Source organism: Peromyscus maniculatus, chromosome 4 (genome assembly GCF_049852395.1).
Source record: "Peromyscus maniculatus bairdii isolate BWxNUB_F1_BW_parent chromosome 4, HU_Pman_BW_mat_3.1, whole genome shotgun sequence".
NCBI lineage: Eukaryota > Metazoa > Chordata > Mammalia > Rodentia > Cricetidae > Peromyscus > Peromyscus maniculatus.
The window spans coordinates 54,855,878-54,880,869 of NC_134855.1; the positions used below are offsets into that span (position 1 = coordinate 54,855,878).

General features: G+C 42.0%; 1 protein-coding gene across 4 annotated transcripts in view; it reads right to left on the minus strand.

Moving 5' to 3' along the window:
• Ttn (titin) overlaps positions 1–24,992 on the minus strand; it is a 275,803-nt gene that overhangs the window by 247,998 nt on the left and 2,813 nt on the right. For 3 of the 4 annotated variants that reach the window (XM_076569741.1, XM_076569740.1, XM_042275517.2), the window contains exons 3-22: positions 23,116–23,319; positions 20,901–21,188; positions 20,371–20,456; positions 20,036–20,277; positions 15,626–15,938; positions 14,901–15,053; positions 14,158–14,295; positions 12,841–12,972; positions 11,617–11,751; positions 10,947–11,084; positions 10,326–10,463; positions 6,964–7,257; positions 6,743–6,865; positions 4,942–5,229; positions 4,319–4,384; positions 3,376–3,634; positions 3,100–3,160; positions 2,768–2,983; positions 1,539–1,681; positions 413–618 (exon numbers count right to left, since the gene is read on the minus strand). In XM_076569741.1, coding sequence (XP_076425856.1) covers positions 413–618; positions 1,539–1,681; positions 2,768–2,983; positions 3,100–3,160; positions 3,376–3,634; positions 4,319–4,384; positions 4,942–5,229; positions 6,743–6,865; positions 6,964–7,257; positions 10,326–10,463; positions 10,947–11,084; positions 11,617–11,751; positions 12,841–12,972; positions 14,158–14,295; positions 14,901–15,053; positions 15,626–15,938; positions 20,036–20,277; positions 20,371–20,456; positions 20,901–21,188; positions 23,116–23,319 — 3,623 coding nt within the window. The remainder of the gene's footprint in view (positions 1–412; positions 619–1,538; positions 1,682–2,767; positions 2,984–3,099; positions 3,161–3,375; positions 3,635–4,318; positions 4,385–4,941; positions 5,230–6,742; positions 6,866–6,963; positions 7,258–10,325; positions 10,464–10,946; positions 11,085–11,616; positions 11,752–12,840; positions 12,973–14,157; positions 14,296–14,900; positions 15,054–15,625; positions 15,939–20,035; positions 20,278–20,370; positions 20,457–20,900; positions 21,189–23,115; positions 23,320–24,992) is intronic. The other variant, XM_076569742.1, reaches the window with a different exon arrangement.

Sequence of the window (24,992 nt, forward strand, 5' to 3'; positions counted from 1 at the left end):
ACATTTTTAACTATGAGAAGAATCTAGATGGTTTCTACATTTGGTTTAATTTTAATCTACACAGAAGGAGTCTTTGTGAATGCTGTGGCATGTTATGTAAATTGTAATCCTAGAGTATGGGTTATTTGTGGGTATTTGTCACAGAGATGGAAAGAGAGTGGCATTATGGACTCGGTTATTTCAATATTTGTCCTTTTTTGAATATGCAACCCTTATTTCTAAAGTCATATTTTTTCACATATATTCCCCTTTCTCAAATTTCAAGTGCAATATACCATGAAAATCAAAGAAACATGGTAGCAGTGAATTTGACCTACAAATGGTTGAAGATGAATATATAAAAAAATGGGGAATTACTGGAGAAAAATGTGATTTATGAACTGGTTTAGTTAGCTGTTATTGTTATACTTACTTGGTCTTCTACAAAAGTTCTGACCATCACAGTATCTTTAGCCATTTTCTTCCTAATTAAGGCCTGTTCCTTTTCATATTCTTTTTCATATTCAGAATATGCAAATCCAGGTGCTATTTCCCCCACTTTGGGTTCTTGGATAAATGTACTCATGTGTGTCTGGTAAAGCATTTCTTGCTGGGACTTCACCAACGCCTCATAATCAGCTGAGAGACAAGAACACAAGTCAATTTTTGGTGCTCTTATCAAAAAGCATCCAGACCACTGCTGCTTTTTGGATAAATTAACCAAAGCCAGGTTTTCCAAATTTTTATAATCAAAAATGGTTCCATAAAGATTTATTACATTTTAATCTCAAAACCAAATGCCCATTAACAAGTAAAACTATTGTATACAGAATTTGATAGCAGCAGCCTGTCCTTTGGGGTTCCCCCAGAGGTCTTCCTCATTTGCTCTGAGGCTATTAATAATTCATTTGCCTGCCAGAGTTTTCTGTGCTTAACTGCTAAATGAGGATAAGAAGGTAACTTCCTTTAAGGGGTCTGGAGGAGATCAAGGGAGACAGAATATGGGATGATGTTCCACAAATAGGAAAACCCACCGGAGACTAATGGTGACTCAGAACACATTTGGCATGAATACTACGAGACTTTTCTTCTTTAGTTTGTGAACATGGATAAATTCTGACTTTCAGCTTTGCTATAACATACTGGAGGCTCCAGCCCTGGGCACGGTGCGTGCTTGCCAGGCAGCACTACAAGAGAGGTGGAGGGCCACTGCTCTCTGGAAGCAAGGGCACATCCTCCAATTCACCACTCCCATCTGGTGTTGAGGCATGCTGGCTGCCTGGACCTGCAAGGCATCTGGAGGTAGACTCCCTACATCTTCCAGGGAACATAAAATAGTATCCTTTACCAAGTAAGAACTATTGTTAGGACTCAGCAGATCAGCACGGTGTAGCTTTCAAGGCTTTGTAGCCTAAAACATCATCTGTATAGCTGAGGCTGGAAGGTATAGGGACGAATTATGAGAACTGGGAAGCTGCAATATGTCTTTGTGCAAACACAGAGCCTCCCTCCTTCATTTTGGTTCATACTGTGCAGGAACTGCTCTGGACTGTCCTTACCTTCCTCGAGTAAGGAGGCAGAGGCCGAGGTTTCCCCGTGCTTATTACGGATGACAATAGTGTACTCTCCGGCATCGTCAGCGAACGTCATAGAAATCACCAGTCTGCATTCACCAGTTTGTTTGTTATAACTCACTTTGTATCTTCATGGAAATGAATAAATGAAAACGTCAGTCATACACAACCCTCCTTAGAGTAAAAGAGCTAAATTTTTACTTGTAAATGGCTTTACGATACAGAATTCAGTGGCAAGAGACCTGTGTCTAAGTTCTGCCAAGAAGTGATGATGAATTTGTTGAAAACTGAGAAAATGCATGTGATGAATAATGAAGAATCAACAACTTAAAGTTTTTATTTCAAAGATAATTCAGGTGGGCACGGTAGCATGTACTGATAGTCTCAGAATCATGGGAGGCTGAGGTACATAGGTTTGCTTGATCCCAGAAGTTCAGGCCTGTCTGGGCAACACCGGGAAACCCATCACAACAAAACAAAACAGACAACAGAATAATGCAGTGCCACATAGGGAAGTCCTCGCCTTCAGCGCTTATGCTGGCAAATGATATGGACACCGAAACAGTAGGTATTCTCTCTTTGTTAGTTATTTAAAGGTAAAATGAATAATTCAGACTATAGATCCAATACACTGTAGATCTAATTAATAAGAAACAAGATCTATGTGTTAATATCATCCTTTCATTCAATTGCAAAACTTATTAATACAGGCTTTTATGAACAATTAGCTTTCTCCATTATATAACCTCTATTTTTATTGTGTAGCAACTTAATTATAGTATGTATTTATTGAAAGTTCCCTCAAATATTTTCTGAAATTGGGTGTGTAAGATATTTTATTTTATAACACTATCAGTTAATTAAGCCAGAATTGTAAAATATGGCTTCCATCTCCTCTTCTTGCAAAGCTTTATTTCTCAAGAAAACTATATGAAAGCCTGGGAATACAGTTACATGGTAGAGTGCTTGTCTGGGAGTCTTATGTCAATCCCTGGTACCAAAAAACAAAACAGAACCAAACAACCCTCCGAACCGTGTGAGACTATAAAAACACCTCAGGATAACCAGTAACGTTTCATTATGAGTGGATCTGCATTCAGGGGTTAATGGGGAAGGCAAGTTCTGCTTCTCTTTAGGGTATCTTTAGAATATCCATACAACTATATATCTATAGATCATCCCCTAGAGAATGCTATCATCAGCCATTGGAGTACCTGTATCCAGTGGTGAGAGGGACACCAGCTTTTTTCCAGTAGACGTGGGGCTTTGGGTTGCCACCGATCTGGCATTCAAACACAATGCTCCCACCTTCCACCAGTTTCTGGACCACTGGCTTCGTAATGAAGAAAGGCGCAGCGGGTTCCCCAGGCCCTGCCTGCTCCTCTGTGATACTGGTGTCCGTCATTACGACATCCCGTGACTCCACGAAGCTGGGAAGAGAAGACCAGGCCTGTGAGCTGCTAGGCAGCCATGGACCGATAGCTACAGGGAAGAAGTGTCAACACCATGTGAAAACAGCGGCCAAGCCGGTGAAAGAAGGGCTTACCGTCTCTCTTCTGTGGCAAATTTCTCAGTCAGAGTTGTCTCCTTGTCAAACTCTTCTGACACTAGAAGGCAAAAGGTGACATTGGCGTGAGTCTCTAGTCTGCTCCACTAGTGACCACAGTGTCAAGAGTTAGTGGACCCTGGGATCTACTTTGTAACTCCCACACGGGAAAGAACATGGATGTGTAGCAGAAACCGCTACTGAAGGGTGTGGCTGCTGAAGGAGGTGCCACGGACAGACAGACAGATGTTAGGGTCAGGAAGGGGAGTCACCGACCTTGTACAGCAAGGTAGCAGGAAGTGCTGACGGTGCCGGCCTCGTTCACAGCACTGCAGGTGAACCGTCCACTGTCCTCGGCAAAGGCTTCGCGGATCATGAGGCGGGCAATTCCGTTCTGGAAGGTTATCTGGAAGTCAATGGAACTTTCAATTTGGTAGTCTTCTCTGTACCATGTCACTTTGGGAGATGGGTATCCAGAGATGTGGCACTCCAAGGTGACAGATTCACCTTCTATGACAGTCACATTTTTTAAGCCCTGAAAAGAGAAGGAAAAGGAAATACTACTGTGCACATATCCATTAGTTACCTCTATAGATTAGATCAGATACGTGGTTGGAGCTTGAACATATTAACTGGCATAAAACGCCCTAAGATGAGGACTCCAGAACAGTTAGCACAGACTTGGAATATTCCCAGTTTGAAATCAGTGCCAGGCATGTCCTGATCTCTGCAGTGGAATTACATGAATTCCATATAACCAGGGAGCTCCTGTTATTCTCACATTTAAATTCTAGAGAAGCAGTAAGGCCCAGCAGCAAACGCCATCGGTCAACGAAGCTTATCCATGGGACCCCTAACTGGAGCTGATCTGCTGATCCATCAGGGTGCTGAGAACCTTCTGTGTTCCATTAACTGTCTGTTTTTGTACATTTCCACTGGTGGCAAGGCAAAGACTCCCAAGGGGCCCAGTTGCTCTTTATAGTCCCACAGTTCCTGAAGTCATGCTGTACAGATATCAGGATCATTACAAACAGTAAGAATGATGGTTGCTGAGTGAAAATGCCCTTTCCTGGCCAAAGAGGGTACCCCGGGAAAGCCAGAGTTTATAAGCCAACGATGGCACTTTCCTGAAAGTATGAGAACTCGGTCTTTGCTAGCATGTGTTGAAGGGGTTTGAGCACAGGTCAATAGGGGCCAACATGTCGATGTGTTTACTCACCGAGACTAAGGTAGGTGGAGTGACAGGGACTTCAGCAGGGGCTGGCACTCGAGCTGCTTCTGTTACCTACGGTTTTGAGAAAAGAGGTTACAAAATAGCCATGGATTTAAGGGCAATCTCATGAACCATCAGCACATATCAAGTAATAAAAGTCTTTCTGCAAAAACCACCTCCCTTCTGCTGTGGGATGGTCTGTATGTCAAATTGCTCTGATTGGTCAATAAATAAAACACTGATTGGCCAGTGGCCAGGCAGGAAGTAGGCAGGATGAGGAGAGGAGAATTCTGGGAAGTGGAAGGCTGAGTGAAGGAGACACTGCCAGCTGCCGCCATGACAAGCAGCATGTGAAGATGCTGGTAAGCCACGGGCCACGTGGCAAGGCATAGATTTATAGAAGTGGATTAATTTAAGATGTAAGAACTAGATAGCTAGAAGCCTGAGCCATTAGGCCAAACAGTTTAAATAATACAAGCGTCTGTGTGTTTATTTTATAAGTGGGCTGTCCAACTGCTGGGGTTTGGCGGGACCCGGAGAGAAAACTCTCCAGCTACACTCTTCCATAGCATGCTTGATGAAATGAGGCATGGGAAGAAGAGCACCCTCCCGGTCAGCCAGGGACCCACCTTGGCTTCACGCCCATGCAGTACTTCGAAGTGCTCCTCACGAAGAGTGCTGCCGCTGATGCTCACCCCAACTTCCTTCTTCACCTCAATGCCAGCTTGACTCTTGTAAGTATCTGGCGCCGGCATATCAGCGAAGGGAAACTGTGGGGAAGGGGTCGGCTCCGCCCTTACTCTCGTCTCTCCGGGCTTCACAGTGGGTGCCTTTACCGATTTGGTGATCTTCTGAGTAGAAGATGTGGCAGACAGCTCCTTTTGTAGTGTGGCGATGGCACTACCAGCTATCGATGCCTGGATGGAAGAGCATTGAGATGGCGTTACTGAGCTGTCCTGCAAGTCATTCAGAAATGCTCAGCACTGGTGTCTGAGTATCGAGCCTCTCTCTGTCTGCCCCAGAATGCTGGCATTACGGGCACATGCACCATGGCTGGCTTTGGTCTCTTTGACCAAAATACTTTCTATGTGACCAAATACTTCCATTATTTCTCTTACAGTTAATGAAAAGGCAGAGATCAACCAATTTCTGTTTATCTAGACAGCTTTAAAATTGCCCCTTGAGAGAGTTGCGTGAGGTGCCCCTTATTTTATGGATCGTCTAGAGCTCAGTCAGGAATTTTCTTCACTCAGCTCTGATGAATGCTACACTTGCAACCTTCATTATAACAGGAAATTCAAAATAAAAATTTAAATACTGATAAATTTTAGAAGTCCTTCGCAGTCATACATTTGGATGTCAGTCACAAGTGTGCATGAAAGGTAAAAACAGAGAAATATTCTGATGGGTTCCTTATTTGTTTCTGTTCTGGGGTATGTGTGTAGTTATTTAGTTTCAGTAGTAACTTGAGATTATCTCCAGACACAGGCATTGTGCATTGCTTATGATTCTTTGAGGACGGAGAAGGCAAGTCCTTACTATAAAGACTCTAGTAATTAATATTGAAGATTGTTCTGTGTTTCCCCACATGGATATAAGGAACAGAAGTAGGACTCTAGTCCAGAGCTGTGCCATTCCACAATCCAATTTAAGTGTCATGTGATAATAATGAATGCTGCACTGGGAACCATTATAACAGGGAACTCTAACTTTAATTGATCAATTCTAAGAATATTTGGGGATTGCACATTTGGATGGATGCAGCCACAAGTCTAAGTGACAGGTGAAAACAGACATTCTCCACTTTGCTATATGGATCACGTGCAATTGACTTGTCATTGTCTTCTCTTATTAAAATACATACAGTTAAGTTCCTTGAAGTGTCTCACAGCTTAGGAGACACTATACTATATAAACTACTACTATTTACAAAATGATTAGAAATATATTAATCAAGCTGGGCAGTAGCACCTCACGCCTTTAATCTCAGTACTCGAGAGGCAAAGGCAGGTGAATCTCTGAGTTTAAGGCCAGCTTGGTCGACAGAGTAAATTCCAGGACAGCCAGGGCTACACAAAGAAACCTTGTTTTGAAACACACACACACACACACACACACACACACACACACACACACACACACACACACACTAGTCAAAGCAACTGAGTTCAAACCATCTTTGAAGGAGGAGACAGAGAAGCCTGAGCCTGTGAGAATTTTGTCTCCTTGGGGCAGGAATCTAACAACTTTTCATTGACTTCATCCTAGGAGACCTTGTTCAGAAGACAAGGCTCTAGCATCTGAGTCCACCATGAACACTGGTACCCCATCAAAATGGAACCCAATTGGCTACACAAAAATGCCCTACATCACGAGCAAGGAACTATTCTTTTTTAGCTAACCATTTCTTTATTATGCCCCACATCTTACCTCATATCCATGTTCTGTCTTAGGTACAGTAATTTTTGAAACAGTAAAGTGAGGGCTTGCTGTGCGGGGGCGTTTATCCACATGGACTAATCTTTCAGTTGATATATCTGTCGTTTTCTTGACCTGCGTTAAATGAAACTCAGTGACATCACTGTTCACCAGGTGCCCACAGCATGTGTGGCTGCTTTCCCACACACCATGAAACGCAGCCACAGACTTACCTGTGATGATATGTGCATTCCCATTTGGTCAGTAGTTTTGATGTGAGTCTCAGAGGGAGCCTGAATCACAACAGGCTTGACTGCTTTAGGGACAACGTGGGGTTCTGAGGCTGGGCGCTGGGGCTGCTCAGGCACCTTTGTGGTGGAAATGTGTTCCTTGTAGCCATACTCTAACGTGGTCTGCTGGGTGTATGAGTCCTCTACATGCGCGGCCTCCCTGGGTTCTCGCACACGAGCCTGGTCCACAGCAGCTACAACGGTAGCCACAGCTTCTGCCTTTTTCCCAACGCCCACCTGGAGACAAGGGTTCCCAAGTTAATAGACAGTAATGTCAAAGTTGCACGTGGACATCTCCTTCCAGGGATAGCCTCCTGGGATTGCTAGTTACTCAGAACAGACAAAGGTGAAAGGTGTGATAAGTAGAGAGTATTCATGTTATGTAGAGAGGTTAATTGCTCAGAAATGTAATGTGGCTCTTCCAAGAATTTATATTTAACTAATTATTATATTGCAAAGACTCCTATTGCTATACCATCCCTATCTGCTATATACTAGACAATAGACCACACAGACACAAGACAGAACGACACAAAATGTATAAAAAGTCCTACGGACATTTTGAGTATTTCAAACGATTTACCTAGGCTAGACAGACAATCAATTAGCAACTGGGAAATCAGAACTTTGGAGCAGGTTGTCTTCATTGATTATTTTTATTATTTTGTCAATCATTTAGTCTGGTGTTGACACAGCAACAGCAAAGATAAAAGTATACTCAAATACTGTCATCATCGCATCCAGAAAAATCACTTGCTGTGGAGTGACATGTTTGCATGCAAATGGGAGATAAAATGAAAGCTCCTGATCAGAGAATGAACACCGGATTTACTCATGACTCACTAGGGATACGCTTTATTCAATCTATTAGAAAAATAGCTCTCTTAAAACATACGAAGGAAAACATTGTGATTGAAATGAAAGTGTTATCATGTTTGGATTCAGGAGAACAACCTTTCACACTGAAGTTCAATTTGCTTTCATCTTTGCTGGGAGTTAAAGCAAAGAGAGAGGCAAACATTATTTTCTCCTTCCTATGAATCTGATTAACATGAACGGGAACACAATTTGCAAAGGCGTCCTCATAAAGCAAGGCATGCATACTTTAGTTCTGGGAAGCACCAGGAACATTCCAAATGGTCACGTGGCCGTGACTGTCCAGTGTACTTTGGAAGTAAGGCTGTACCCTTCTATTAATCTTCAGTCTTTGCTCCTGCTATGACTATGGTTTAATGTACATCTGAAATGTGCTTCAAGTATAGGACCTAGATACCTTTAAAAAGTAGCCCCCAGACCATAATCAAGGCATAAACAAGGACTATTAAAAGATGGGATTGAGCCTTTTATGATCATGGGCTTTAATGAGAATTTCCCCCTCAGAAGAATAAAACTCTAATCTGTTTGAAAAGCTGCCAAAACCATCTTCCTGTTAGATTGCATTTTGGAAGGAGCCACAATAGATGCATGGAGCTCAAGTCAGATATTATTTTCATTATTAGTTTTTTTTTTATAAAAACATATGGGCAACTAGTTGACTCTATAGATGTTTCTATATGTTTATGTTTAACAGAGAACATTCATACAAACATATCACTCTGTCTGGAGATATTGAGTTTTCAGTGTGTCTCATTGGCATCATTTGAGCAGCCTGTGATATGAGGTAATCTAAAGAAGTTTTAGTTTTATTCTAATGATAAGAAAACTGACTGAAGGTTTCAGTTGACCCAAAATCATACAACTTAGATAACAAATGTTGCCTCTAATTTTTAGAGAATGTTCCAAAGTCTTATTTACAGTAGTATACTTCAACTTGTGGAAGAATGTATCTTTTCCTTGGATTAATATATATCAAAATTTATATACATATGCTGTTTGGTGGACAATTGCAAATGAATACTAAATACTGGTAGCTGTTCTTATTCCTTAGTAGACTTAAATATCTTTTTTATTCTTGGAACCCAGATAAGTATGAACACAAATTGGATTAGGAGACCTCAATTTACACCAGTTAAATGCTGAGAATTAATTTAAGAAAAGTGTTATGTAACGTGGTCTTTTATAACTAGAAATGCTAACTGTGCCTCTGGAGGACTCAGACCGAATCTAATAATCTCTCACGTTTTGTTGACAAGTAAAGCAATTAAATGGACCACTGGGAGCACACAGGCTCATGATAGATGAGAAGTTACACAAGCTAATGATGGGATGAAACAAAGCCTTTCACCTCCCCAGCACTGGCTTTCATCTCTTCTTGCAAATATATTTGTTCTTGCTTAATGGCCAGTCCTTCTGTAGTCCTTGGCAGTATGGCTGGCTCAGTAGGCCTTACAGTGGCCACTAATAACCTAGATAGGGACATTTTCTCTGCCTCCATTCTTAGCTAATATTCAACAACAGAACCAAGACAGACACATTTATGTGAACGGGGACAGAAATTAAAATTAACCATAATTCTTGAACTATGGCTTATGATAAAATTTGTTGTATATGAGACTTCTAGAAGGAAGATGTGCCATTAAATATTAGACTTAGATAAAAGTTTGAATGTTATCTTCTTGGAAAAAACTAATTGAAGATCTTGTGATAGAAATCAACACTATAGTTTTCTGTTTCTTTCCGATATTTACAAGAAGAAAAAAGTTGAAGTCTCACATGAAGAAAATTACAGGTAATGGAACTAAATTCTTAGATTGTAGCATAATGCACTACATTCATGACTCCTTGAAACACACACACACACACACACACACACACACACACACACACACTTCGCTGTAAGACTCATCATTACTAATATGCAACAATTTTTGTTTTTTGTTTTTTTTTTTGGTTTTTTGAGACAGGGTTTCTCTGTGTAGCTTTGCGCCTTTCCTGGGACTCACTTGGTAGCCCAGGCTGGCCTCGAACTCACAGAGATCCGCCTGGCTCTGCCTCCCGAGTGCTGGGATTAAAGGCGTGCGCCACCACCGCCCGGCCAATTTTTTTTAATGTTCATTGAGTCTCTTAAAATTAGCCCACATGCAATTTCAGTCATTAACTTGTGGAAGATTTCTAGTTGTTAATAATAAAAAGTTGAAAACAACAATAAGAACAAACTGGAAAAGAAATACGTTGCAATGTTCATAATAATAAATAACTTTACTTTTTAGTTTCAAGTTGTTTAATTATCTAAAAATAAATCTGGTTAATAGTATCTCTGACACAAGAAAGTTGGTGTTTGGTATTAATGTGTTATAATGGGGGTTTCACATGAGGTTTGGGATTAATAGATTATCGTGGATCCCACACTGGGATAACACAGTCACCTTTCCATGGGTAACTTGGACGTGTTCTTGTCTACTTGCCATGGCTTCTCTAGATCTCAGAACTGTGTCTTGTTCTCTGACTTTAGCAGTGGCAACTGCTGTCGTAGACAAGGCAGTTTTTTCAGCTTCCTTTTTCATCTGATCATTATGGTAAAAGCAAAGTTTAAGTCGTACGGGCTTCAGACACACAGGGCATGACCCCCCTCCCCCAACACACACACACATACTCCATTCCCCGGCTAGTGGGATGCAAAGGTAAAATCATTCAGAGTTAAATTCTCATGTAGCAGTGCTTGCATAGAATGACTGGGAATCACAGAACTTAGCAATGTTATCTGCAGAATAATCTCTAGATGCTTCCATATATTGCTTTTAAAAAATTAAACTAAAATGCTAATGCTCATGCTAATGACAGTGATTAACAAGATGAATTACAAATGTTATAGGTGGGTGAATGTCAAGTGTGAAGGGGAAGTTAATGGTACTCAGTCACATATTTACTAATTTTAGTTATGAATTTAAAAAGAAAACAGATTAATAATTCCTACTATGTAACAGTTAATGGTTTACTAGAGATTAGCTTCAAGATGAACTTTTCACATCCCAAGTATCTGCATTCACCTTTTCCTGAGTTATTTGGACTTGATCTCTTTTGGTAGTGATGGCTTCTCTAGTTCTTGATACTACATCTTGCTCTTTAATCTTGGGCGTGGCAACTATGACTTTGGGTACCACTGTTTTCCTAGTTTCCTTTATCATCTGGTTATATGATTTCAGGAGAAAGGTAAGAAAATGTCAGTAAATTTCATGAGCCGCTAATAAAAACAAACTAGCTGGGAAAAGAGGCAGTTTTTCCAGTTATTCACAGATACTTCATTAAACATCACTGGATTGTCTTGATCACCCATAGTATTTCACTTGCAAAAATGCCAAAATGGACTAAAAGGAAAAATGGGATTAGGAAGAAGAGACTAAGATATGATCCTTCTCTTTATCACATTGTTTATATTATCTATACAGAGTTCCAGTAGAGACTCAACACGTGCATGTTTGTGCCTTGAATACTGGAGTCTACAGCCATAGGGAGACACTGAGATGAATTATAATCTGTTAGTAGCAATCTGAAGAGAAGCTGAGTTAGGAACGAGAGTGACAGTGAAAGCCAGATGGGCGGTGAGGGCTCGTGAGATTTTGAAGAGGAGAGTGATGATTAAGAGCCGTGATGAAAATGTGGATGGCTTGCGAGTGACATGACGTAAGAGTGACTTTCACACCAGCAGGAAGTCATCACCTGTTCCTGAGTGAGGTGCATTTGATCTTGTATGGCAATTTCTTCTTGAACTCCCACGGCTGTCTCTAGTGTTGTGGACTTGGCAGTGGCAACCACCACCATGGATGCAGCAATTTTCTCCGTTTCCTGTCTTATCTGATTGTGTGGAATGAAATCAAGATTTGAGTTTCAAGGGGCATAAAGGAAATGATGAGATAGCTAGGCACCATTCAGAATACTGAAGACCTAGTGATGAGGTAGAAGATGTCACATCTCCCATTCAGAGGTCTAAACCTCTGTGTTTCCTGAGGCATGAACTTTTTCTACCGAGCTGTCCCTAAATAAACTGTGCCAGGACTGAAAAGGTGACATCTTTGGGCTATGTTGATATATTAAGAATGACTGCTGCTGAATGGCTGAAAAACACAGCTGGCGGAACTCATCAATCTGCAATGTTACAATGGCCAGAGGGATGCCTATGTTCCAAATATTGCCTCGCATGATTCCTGGGTCCCTAGAGGGCTCTTTTATCCTGAGGACAAGATGAGTGAAGCCTGGGCAACTGACTCTGGTTAGCCCTTTAGAAGACAATGTTCTCAAATGGACTTTAAAAAAAGTAGCTCTTAGAGCAGCCAAAAGCCTTGAGGAGAGCATGGGTCAAAGAATTTGTAATAAAAGCCCCTGTCCCTTAAAGCTTGGCCACAAAGGGGAGAGAAGTAGACTTCAATGACATCATGTATCCTATATGTTTACTTCAGTGTTTATCACCTAGGAGTTATGGGTACTCTCTTCTCTAACATCCAACATTTCCCTTGCTGCTTAGAGTGCTGGGAGCTCAGGTGTGTGCATGTGTGTCAGCAGGAGCACACAGGTGTGTGCCTCACAGCTGCATGAAGGCTGAGTGTCCTAATCTGATTGACCCAAGGCTGGGGTTATATGTCCCAAACGGATGTGCTAGTAGCTGGTGGGCAGAAGTGAAGTGTACCTTCTGTTCAAGAATGAGCTCTTAGAAAGTTCAAGGATGTCCCCCCCCCCAACTCTTCAAGTAGAGTTTACACAAACTGATCATGTGGGCACAAAACAGTGCATAGTATTTCCACCACGGACAAGTTTTAACACTAGACACAGGCAAACAGTAGGAAGAAAAGGAGGCTGAGATTCTGGTCTGAAGTTCTGGGTATAAGTGTGAGGTACATGCAGCTGTTGGAAATGAGCCATTTGTCAAAATCAGAAAGCCAGACTTACTGTTTCTTGAGTTATTTGCTTTTGCTCTTGTTTTGTAGTAATTTCTCCAGTAATTCGAGTTTCTTGCTCTTTGGCTTTAGTTGCGGAGATCACTACCTTTGGTACAAATGCTTTTTCAGTTTCTTTTCTTATCTGAAACCAATGATTAAAAACAGAATCTTAGTGTTTCCCAGTCTTCAATGGGGCTATCACCGTATTAGATACAACAAAGTAGGAATTTGAAGGAGTGAAATTCTTTTCCTGGAGATATTATTAATTGAACCATCATACCGTAATTAATATGAACACATTTGTTCTCTCTCTGAATCTTATACATAAGTCTCTTTAGAGGAAAGGGAATGTTGGATACAAGGCTGCTTGTTTTACAACAGTTGTAATCTACCTGAACAAGATTTGTGCCTTCCATAGATGGTTATAGGTAATTGAATTACATGCTAATTCTGTTGTCTGAAGATAATATTAGAGCTCAGAATATTACTTTGGAAGTCCCAAGAAGTCATTTGCCTGGCTACAGTCTGCCTTTCCATGCTATTTGGTTTTATACTTTTTCTAAATATGTTAATGGTTTTGAATATCAAGGCTTGTCTAAAATTGAGACACAATGGGACGGTAGATTTGGCATCTAGCTCTGGCGAAGTCTTGCTCAAATCCTGAGCCACAGAAGGATGTTGGGCTTCCATCTGATGTCTAAAGAGTGAGTCCTTCCCATCCTCAGGTATCTTATCACTGAAACTCATGACCACGGGGTGAAAAGGGATTTGAAAACTTATCCTCTCAACTCTCCTGCAGACAACTGGTTCCACCAGCCAACAGCCCTGTTAACAGGCCTTCTCCCGTCTGTCTCCAAATGCTTCTAATTCAATCTCTGACCATTTGACCTGCTATGATCACGCTGTGCATCTCATGTGAAACCCATGTGCTAAGGTCCAAGACTCAGGAAACACTGTTAAGCTTTTAAAATATCATATTCAGATTTCCCATCCATCCTCCCCTGGTCCTACCACAGCACCTATTTCATCTGCTTGGTTTTAGCTCTGCTTGTTCCCTATACACAGCCACACAGTAAACCTATACTCGGTGTAGATGATTATTAAAAAAAAAGTTGGATGATAGAGACCTTCATTTGAGTTCCAATATGAATGCTCAATGACTCTAAGGGACATTGGTCTCAAGTGCTCAGGGGTAGACATATATGACCCTAGGATGTTATTTATGTGAAGCCAGACACTTAGCCTTGGAGTTAACTTGCTTCACAGTAAAAATGCTATTGTCTGTATTAACACAATGGTGCATTGCAAAACCAAAGCTCATCTTCACCTGCTCATGAGTTATGTGCGTCTGCTCTCTTTTTGCTGAAATCACTTCTCTGGTTCTTGATTTTAACTCTTGTTCCTTGGCTTTATCTGCGGCAACTGCAACCTTGGTGACTGCCGTCTTCTCCGCCTCTTTTCTCACCTGATTTTCATGAAAGAAAGACAGGAAACATTTCAGGACACATCACTCAGGACTATGGTGTAACCATCAACCCGCAGGGCAGGGAGGAAAGCTAGAGGGCTTTTAGACTATAACACAATATGAGGCAGGATGTGACCCTGTATCTATATTCCTTTCCAGCCGTGAATCGAATGTCACATTTGTTTTGAGGAAAGTAAAAGCCAGGGTCCTTCGAGGGAAGCTTGGAGAAATCTGCGTCTGCCCTGAAGTAGTAGTTTCCATGCCTAGCTTAGGTGGGAACTGAACTCAGACTTTGACCTGCCTTTTATTCATGCCTGCCAGCCTCCAGCAGTCCCTGGATGTCTCAAAAAAGGTAGTTAACTTTTGCTTGCCTCACATAGCCCAGGTATTTCTTCTGACCCGGTTTGCTCCTGTGATATTTACAGCTTAAACACATTTGATATTTCTGGCCACCTTTTCTGCTGGAAGCTCTGAAAGCCTGGGCCATGCTGGGCGGCCTGCTGCCTTCAGCAGGATTTGGTTCAGCAAGGGATTTGAATGTCCAATTACTGAAAGCAGAATGGAGCCGGATGCGCTCGAGCGCCCCCTGGCGGCCCTGTGCGTACCTGTTCTTGAGCAGGTTGGATGTGCACAGCAGTCGTGGTTGTCCTCTGAGCAGTTTGCTCTACAGCACTGATAACTGGTTCTCTCACTCTGGCCATATCAACAGCAGCAACAACGGTCGCAACAGCTGCGCTCTTGTCGGTCTCTTGTTTCACCTGTGTGGTCAATCAACAAGCACAATGCTTTAAAAACAGCGGCTCTCAGCCTTCCTGGTGCCGCGGTTCCCCATGTTGTGGGGAACCCAACCCTAAAATTATTGTCATTGCTACTTCATAACTGGCATATTGTCATTGCTACTTCATAACTGTCATTTTGCTGCTGTTATGAATCGCGATCCAAATAATTTTGGAGATAGAGGTTTGCCAAAGGAGTCGTGGCCCGCAGGTTGAGAACCGCTGTTTTAAAATGACACACCTGGAAGAAAGTTCGTGAAAACTGAACTACCAGGAGAAGCAAAATCCATTCATACGCAATTGCCCATTATTGCCCAGAAAGATGAAGTCCGCATCATTAAAATCCCTACTTTATACAAACCTCACAGATGAGTCTTCGGCTCAATTAAAAGATGGCTTTGTAAAACATGACAACCAAACTTGACCTTCCATATTGGTTATAGTTTCAGGCTCCTAGGCATCTCCTCTCTAGCCTATCTGGACTGTTCCATGCATGGAATCGGGTCAGAGGAACCAGGGGGTGAAATCAGGAAAGCAGAGAGTTCTGACCATACCTCTTTAGCCCCCGTAGCAACAGCCCCGGCTGTGACCGACACACTGGCGCCTGCCGCTCCACTGATGGTCACTTGCTCCTGGACACCGTATCTCCCTTCCCATCGCTCTTCTCTTCTGATCTGGGTAGAGCTTGTCATTGTCGTCTCTCTCATCTCCGCCTCAGTGGAGGAGGCCACGTAGCCCTCTTGCTTCCAAGGGGGAGGCACCTCGGGGCCTGTGGCCGCCACGGTCGTCTGAGTCTTGCGGATGAGCAGTGGCGACTTCACGGATCTGATAGGGGAAGTGGAGATCCTCCCTGCCGGGGACACGGACCTGGAAACCGAATGGCAGAGGTCAGAGCATTGGCAAAAGGCACTCCAGCAGACATGATGGCGTTTGGAGGATGGGATGAACCTCTGGCAGGGTGCTAAATGTGTGCCTCCACAGCCTGTCTTGGAGGGTACATACTGCGCTGGAAAGTAATTTGTTTTAAATCTCAATAAGCCCCCACGCTTATCTGCTGTAACCCCAGAAGGGATTCAGACTTAAATCTAAGTAAGCTAAAGATCTGTGCGCCCAGTCTCACCTTCTGGCATTAGGAAAAAATAAAAATAAAGGCAAGGCAGTAAACAGAGCTTCCTTAAACCACTGCCATAGGAAGGACAGTGTGTGCCCAGCTCCAGCTGGGGACGGGAGAATGTATGACGGGTATTATATGGTTGTGGTAACTGAATACTTGAGCCGCTCTTGGCTAAACAAGCCACGTTTCCCCCTCCCTCTGTCCTCCCCCTCTTTGTCCCTTTCTCCCCTTGTCTCCCGCAGTCTCAACCACATCAATATCTTGTGATTCCCGTGCCAGGTAGAAGCTGTCTTGCTGAGCCTCGCACAGTTGTTTGGGAACTGGCTGTGCTAGGCAGTGAGGGATTGCTGTTCTAGCCAAAAGTGTTTGTGGGTAACTCTTTTTAATTCCCTGAGTTTATTTCCATCCTCACCTTCATATTGCCACACCGAGAGCTTCCTTTACGTAATATTAAATTTATCTTGTAAATCAGCTACTTTAGAAGCCTTTTTATTAAATTGATAAATTATCTTCTTCCAAAATAGTTATCACTGTTCGCTTTTATTGTATATATCTGAAGTGAAATTATCATCTATCAAAGGGGATGGGCATTAAATCCTAACAGTGATAGCACAAAAAGCCAGCCTGTTATCACCAGCAATCTAGGTACAGAGCAACTATGTGAAGATATTTTTTTTCCAAAATTAATTACCAATTAATTTGTTTTGGATTTACCTCTTGGTGGCAGTATTGCTTCACAAATTCTGCACACAGGGCCATGATTATAAATGTATCCTGGCACTTGCATAAGACATTTAGTTTACATCAATCATAAATAAAACAATTCCCCCAATTAAGCTGAAGGTCCGAGGATATTTTCTCTAAAATATAGAATAACTTTGCAGAATATTACATCAACCCATTTCATGAAGAAACATTTGATTATTTTCTTGTAAAAGGCTGTGCGTGTGAGAAAAAGCAATTTGTATTTTAGAAAAGAATTGTCATCAAGCTGTAGGGAGGTCTAACAAGTATGGATCTATGGTGAAAAGAAATCGTCTTGGAAGTATAACAAAGACGGGGCTAGAATGGTGTGGGGTCCACACCAATTGAAGGAAAGCGAAGGACAGGAGCTTCCTAGTCTGGACTTGCTTTGTTCTTGCTGTTCCTAGCACAGTGGGTTTAATTCAAAAAGAGCTTGAGACATGATTAGCATGACGTGAGTGATTAACAGCAGGCTTCAGGTAAGCCCATAACTGCGAAAATCAATGTAATTTGAGCCATTACCGGAAAGTGCTTATTTCTGCACTTACAATAAAAAAAAAAATCACTGTTCACAGCTAGCTACAATGCACCTCATCCAGTAAAATGCGTTTGCTTTATCTACAACAAAAATCAAAAGTAAGCCATGGGACTTTTTAGGAAGGAGTCTATCTGGGATAACCATTATTTTCTTTACAAGCTGGTATTTATATTTTGTAATTATTTTAAAGCAAATTTTGCAGACTAACTAACTGGATCCCTACTAATGAACTCTCAGAAGGCTAAGATGGCCACTGTGTTCCAGGGGGGTCAGGAAATGTCTGTAATTCTAAATGACCCTTGGGCTTGAATTTAAAATGGAGGAAGGCTGTTATCTCTCAGAGAATACATTTGGCCTGTGTTGTGAGTGATTTCATGGTACACAAACCTGTAGACAGCTGAGATTAAACTCATTAAAAAAAATGATGGATATCTTTTTTAACTGAGCTTTTTTGTAAGTTTTCCTGTTAGTTCTGGCGAAAGATCTTCAATTATTTTTAAGTGGCCAAAATAAAACTTAGAAGATACTTACCATGTTATAATATGTTTATTGGAAAGTCACATCATTCCCTACATTTTAAAGTTTGTTCTGCATGATTTCTCTTCCTTTAGAAGTTAATTGGTGGAGCTCTTAAATGCATCCTGCAGTTTGCATTCTCTGTATTTCCTGTTCTTTCTTGTAAGTCCCCTCCTCCCCTTTCCCTCTAGAGCTACCTGCGTTTTGATGCTCTCCAAGGTCTTGGTTAGTGTAACCCTAGCTGACTGTTTCTAGACTGGTGTGGTTCACAACGGAGCTCATTGGTACTCTTTATGATACTTACCAGCAGCAACAATGAGCATCTTTAGAAAGGAGCATGCCATTTTTTTTCTCACATAATTGTACTATTTAGTCTAACAATGATCTTGCCTTTTCGCCACAGAGATGTTTTAATTTTTACTATGGGTATAAAAACCTATTTTTAAAAGCTCTCCCCATAAACATTTCTTCTAGCCTTTAACTTTTAGCACATGCTTATTTATTTACTTGTGTGCATGTGTGCGTGTGCATTTGTGTGTATGTCAGGGGTGGGTACAAACATGCTGTAGTGGTGGTTAGAAGGCAGCTTCTGGAGTTCAGTATCTTCTGTCTGCCAATGTGGTCCCAAGGATTAAACTCAGGTAGCCCAGGTGGGTGGTGAGTCCCTTTGTGTGGGCTTGTGGGCTTCCCTTTAATTTTTTAATTTAAAATTGTAATCAAACTGCCACTTAGTTTGTAAATGATATGAGGTAGAAGCCTGGATTTGCTTTCTTCCTAACAGACAGCTAGTTAGAACAGCCTTATTTGTGAAGTAAAATATCCTTCACCTTGATTAAAAAAAAAACAAAACAATTCCCTGTATATGTCAGTCCATTTCTGTACCAGCTGGTCTGTGTCCTGGATGTGGTGTTCTAGTCACGCCTCCTTTTCACTGCTGGGCATCGAACACAGGTCCTCACACATGCCGAACAGGCATTTTTCCATGAGGCTGAACCTCAGACCCACCAACCATGTTATTTTGATAGTGGTAACTTTACAGTGAATTTGGATTTTTTTTAGGTCAACTATCTCATTATTCCACTTTAGATTTCTTAGCAAGGACTTGATCTTGTGGATTTCTTAAACTTCATTTGAATTGATTAAAATACACTTTGTGTGTGTGTGTGTGTGTGTGTGTGTGTGTGTGTGTGTGTGTGTGCGCGCGCGCGCGTGCGCGCGCGCATGCGCGCGCGCTCAAATTTTGTAGCATTTTCAGCTCATCATATCAAAAGCCTCATTATAGACTAACTTGCAAAGTTTCAGTGGCTGTGGGTAAAATTGTGTTTGATTGTATAATTTCTGAACACTGATGATAAGGCTCGCCTCATAAAATCCCTACATTTTTGCTAAGAGTAGAAATCCACTTTACTTTTTGATAAAATAACAAACATACGGAAAATATTTAGAAGGTTTTGCTTATTATTTGAGAGTATGAGCATCTGAATAATGATTTTCTGTTTTCAAGGGACACCTTCAACTAATAAGTTCATTGATTCTTACAAAACACTTCAAATCATTCTGGCTGCGAATCCCTTTATTTTACAGAGGGTACAACTAAGACTTTGGAAAAGCCTCTTAACTTCTTTAGTGCTAGTTTCTTGCCAAACTATTGGGAATCATGTTTCTTCAGGGTCGTGAATATTTAACGAGATAACATATGAAAAGCTGGACACCGAGGTGGTGAACCATTTATTGTAGTGGTTCTTATAACTAGTTCCCTGTAAATCAAACTGTAGTCTGGGTGATTGGCTTTGGAAAGATTTAACTCTAAGTTCTGCATAATTCTTACCTCCCCTTGTTATATTTTGCCTCCAAAAGTGTGTATTTGTTGAATAGACTGAAAATAAGAATTCAGAACCTGAGTTTATGAACGTCTTCAATTAACACACAGAAGGCGAGGATGGTAAAGGCTACATTCCAGGACTTGGTCTACTTTATCATATGCTGCTCTTCTGGTTGCATAATTTATTATTAAAATTCGTGAGTAACACATTCTTCTGAGAGAAGGTTTACCTGACTGGAGATGGGGTCGGTGCCCGCACGTGTCTGACCGGAGAGGGGGAGTGTCTTATTGGTGATGGGGACTGCTGTCGGGCCAGCTGTGTCTTGGCAGCAATGGAAGGTGGTGTTGGAGACCTTGACTTTGGTTTAGGAGGTATCCTGGGAGGTGTTTTATGCGGCAGCTGTCCACTGGCACCATCTATGACCATCTCAACTGTTGCAATTGATCTGGCATCAAAGTGGGCTTCAATTTTCTGAAAATGACGAAAACAGTGGTCATGGTGAGTGAGAAAAGCCGGGGAAGCAACAACCTGTACGGCCTGGGGACTGTTTTAGAGGAAAATTACCTTTTCAATCCGGGTTTGTCTTGTTTCTGAAATCTGAGCAGTCGAAACGATTGTCTTCGTCTTTTTAGCAGGTACTACGTCTTCACCTGTGGAAATGCAAAGATGTTTAGGAGGGAAAACCATGATTCTTCGCACAATTTCCTGTGTGTGATAGAAGGGGAATTGTAGCAAGCTGTGGCTTTCATGTGAATATAAATTAGATTTAAAAATAGAAAACATGTATTAGAAAGTAATTTCCTTAGGTTACTTATTTAAATATCCCATTGTTTGCCAACAACATGCAGAGGTACATCACTTAATTGATATGTGCTCTGTTTCTCATCCTGGGTCAATAACTGCAGTGGGCTTCAACACTGAACTCTTGCCTAGGACCCCAGAGACCTTCTTCTTCTGGGGGTAAAAAGGCAGCTTTGATCTGAGCTCCTGCTCAGACCCTCGGGGCTGCTGTCTGGGGGAGCCAGGGGGACTTCTGGCCCCACAGGCCCCCTCCTAGCCCTGCCCCGTTCTCCTTCTTAGCCTCTGTCACTCACCTTGAACCAGCAATTCAGCGGTGGAAGTAGCTCTTCCCACGCTGTTGGTGGCATTGACGGAATAGGTCCCGGAGTCTTCAGGATATGCTTCCGCAATCAGTAAGCTGTAGAGGTCGCCTTCTTGAGAAATTTGGAAATCAAGGGAGCTCTGGATTTCGGCTCCGTCCCGGTAGAACTTCACCACAGGTGTAGGGATTCCAGTCACTCTCACTTGGAGCCGCACTTGGCTCCCTTGTCTCACAGTCATGCTCTGCAGCCGCTGAGCGAAGTTGGGTGGTGCTGTCTCCGCTGCCACGGGCAGAGACGGAAATCAGGCCCAGGAGTCAGGGTGCCCCCAACAAGGTATTTTTAAACAGTCATAGCCCTGAGTCCCAACGCAGGGATTGACTCACCAATCCAGCGCCCTTGGCTGTCCTTGAACCCCAGCTCCCCCAAGCGAGTGATAGCGAGAATGCCCCAGGAACAGAAGGCGCCCCTGCTCGTATTTAATTGCTTTGCTGTCCTTAGCAGTTGTAAGTTACTATATTTAGTTTTTAAATTTTTTAATTCATGTATATGTGCATTTGAATGAGGCTATGTGTACCATATGTGTGCAGGGGCCCACAGAGGCCAGAAGAGGATGTCAGATACCCTACAACTGGAGTTACAGGCAGTTATGAACCAGCATGTGGGTACTGGAGCCATGCCCTGGTCCTCTGTAAGAGCAGAAAGCCTCTTAACCAATAAACTATCGCTCTAGCACTTAATATTTGACCAAAAAGCCTAGATTTTGCTGCACTGTTCTAGACCTTTCTGGCACTTCAGCGCTTGAATCCTGCCTTTTGTTAACATGCTAAGGTAGTTTTGTATATGACTGAAACTGCACTGACGTGAATTCCAGTGTTTGGTAAAATGAGTGCACCCGTGACTTAGGAAATCGTGGAAGTTTAATTTGATTTTAAAAATTCCTCCTACAAGATCGACAGTAAAAGGACCAAAATATTTACTTGCTTTAAAAATGTTAGCTCCAACAGTGGCGGGCTTTCATGCCAACTGTGCTACAGAAAGAAAGAAGTCTTTCTTGGTTAAAATATATTAAAAGAAAAATTTTTTCTTTTTCTTTCTTTCTTTCTTTCTTTCTTTCTTTCTTTCTTTCTTTCTTTCTTTCTTTCTTTCTCTCTTTCTTTTTTTTTGTTATTGTTTGTCAATTTCAGACATTTTACAATGAATCCTAGTTGTTTTTAACCTCCTATTCCCTTCTCCCACCTCCTCCCTCTTTCACTGCAGGCCTTCTTCCCAACAAGCCCCTCCCACTTACATGTCTTCTGTTTGTGAGGGACCCACTGACTTTAATTGGGGTTTCTGGCCCAAGCCTGGGTGGGAGGTTATGTAATGAGCCAGAGCATCTTGCCAGCGGCCATACCACTGGAGAAAGGGATGCTTTTTCCTCCAACGACCATTAAGCGCCAGTACTCCCGCCCCCAGGGAAGGGTGTCACTGTACGTGCATTCCAGCATCCGCGATAGAATGTCGGGTGAACTCGTGTGTTTCTAAGTGACCGTATTCCTTCCAGTTCTGAATTTTCTGAGTGCACACTAGAGCTCCTCCCTAAGCAATCTGCTGTGCTTTCTATTTAGGTCATTTGTGACCATGGAATTAGACATCAGGAACAAACATAAGAGTTCATACAAGACACTGGTATGTAATAAACAGAATAACTCTTGTTCTTATTGTTTCTTTATCATATTAAGTACTGAAGGATGGGCAAAATCTACCAAGGCCCTTGGAAATGACTTTATGGGCAAGTGGCATCATATACTTGAATAACAAGCATTTGCCCTTTTCTGAGTAGGTTTGCTGTGTAGTATTTTCAATGCTAACTTGTGGACCACCTTCATCAGAATTATGGCAATGCTTGTTAAAGTGGAAATCCCCAGTGATTTCTGGAATCTTCCCTCTTCCTATTCCTCATTGATAAGGCTCTAAACTCTCATCTACCTGCTGAGGAACATGATCTTTAGTGTTTCTTCAATATACTTGTAGTGTGTGATATGTACAGAGACACTGTGTCTCATCTGCTTTATGATTCATCCTCAAAGAGGACTAAATCGCACAACCCACACAATCATGTACATCCATCCCACAGCTCCTTCTCCAGTTTGGGAGCTGCCTCCCTAGTGGGCATAAACTCTATCTGGACTCCCTCCATCCTGGCTGAAGACAGGCTGGTCCCTACCTGTCACAAGAAGCTCAGCAGTGCTGGTTGCTTGTCCAGATCCATTGGTGGCTCTCAGGGAGTATCGTCCACTGTTGGCTTTAGTCACGGCGGGGATCATCAATTTAGCGCGGCCATCGCTAAAAGTGATCTGCACGCCGGGCAGAGTGGAAGTTGAAATCACCTGGCCATCCCGAAACCAGCTCACCTCAGGAACTGGGGAACCTGGAAGGCAAGCAGTCATATTTATGTTGGAGTGGACACGGTCCAGTGCTCTGTCCTTTCCCATCATTGCAAGGCTTTGCACTAGCCTGTCCAAGCTAGCCAGAGTGGAACCCCATTTAGTGATAGCGGCAGCATGGCAGTCACATGATGGAAATGTACAATTGCAGAGCATTAGGAAGGGCTGGCAGTTGATGTTTATTTTATGGAGTTGGGGTCTGAGATGATTGAAGCATCATCATTTCTCCAAGGTCTCTCAGCCATCAGCGGCACAAAGAGGGGTAGCACTTTCATCGTCTACCCTCTAGTCAGGGCTGCATCTGATGCAAGTTAGTTAGTAGACATTATTAAAATACTGAGAGGGTTCTGAAGCACAGAAGCTGCCAAAGCTTTGAAAAGTGACCATTGTCGTCTCTGAAAACACGAGGACGAGGGGCGGCAGAGCCATCCTGCAGCTCTGCCTCAGGAGGCCATGCTTGCCTCCCTCCTCTACAGTTTTGGGGACACTGTCCAGAATGTCCTTGCAAATGTGACTGCAGCAAAAATGCCCTCACATGGACAGGCTGTTCCTCATGTTAATTCCAGAGCCAAACCCAGTCTTCCAGAAGAGCAGGTCAGGTTGGAGCAGGAAGAGGAAAGCCAGATTCTCTTCACTTACTGTGAAGAACCGTATCACTGGTTTCATGTTCTATTAAAGTCTAGTGTGTTCGGAGGTTGGAAGGCTACTTCAGGGAATGTTTACTGTGCATCAGATGTAAATGCTTGTGACTGTGCTCCTGGATGATAATAGAATGTTCACTGTGTTGTCCTTGCACGAGCCAACCTCCCATTATAGGAGAGTGAAGAGTTTATTAGACTAATTTGTGGGTGTCAAACATGGTCTGTGATGTATTTCTAAGAACTTAAAGGCACATAATGAGAAGGAATGTGAAGCTATGAAGATGCCAGCTCCCACTACTGCACCAAGAGGCAAATTCCCACAGACTTCATATGTGTTCTGCTCAGTTTAGAAGTAACAGAGGATGTGAAGAAAAATAAGTTAGGTATTTGAGAGTTCATCATGCAAAAGGAGAACTGAATTGAGTTCCATCAATAGCAAATGAGCGATGTTATGATTTTTTTGCAAAGTGTTAGACAGTTATGTAAGACTCATACATAATACAAAAAAGGAAATGAAAAGGAAACTTCAGTTTTTATCTTTATTGCAAGTCATACATAAAAACAAAAAACAAAAACGAACAACAATTAAAAAAAAAACAAAGAGAAAAAAATGAATTCACCACAGGGATGCATTGAATGATGAACTAGTCCTAGTTCTCATTTAATAATATAATCTTACATGACCAGTTATTACACTCTAGAAGGGGACAGATTGATTAAATTGTTTTGAAATTATTTACAATATAGTTTATAGACAGCTCTCCCTCACTTGCCGTAAATCATGCACAGTCTTAGATCATCCCTAAACCAAGTGATGAAGAGGCAAAAAAGAACTGGGTGAAATTCCTTTTAAATAAAATTCTAGGGAAAATGTTTGTACCCTTTGAATATAAAGACTGAAAGGGCAGACAGCATTATGCTTTGCCATTAATTGCAAAAGGGAGATCTTTACTTTACTAGAATAATTTAATTAAGATGAAGAACCCAGTAAAATAATTATCTTGAGTAGTCACTGT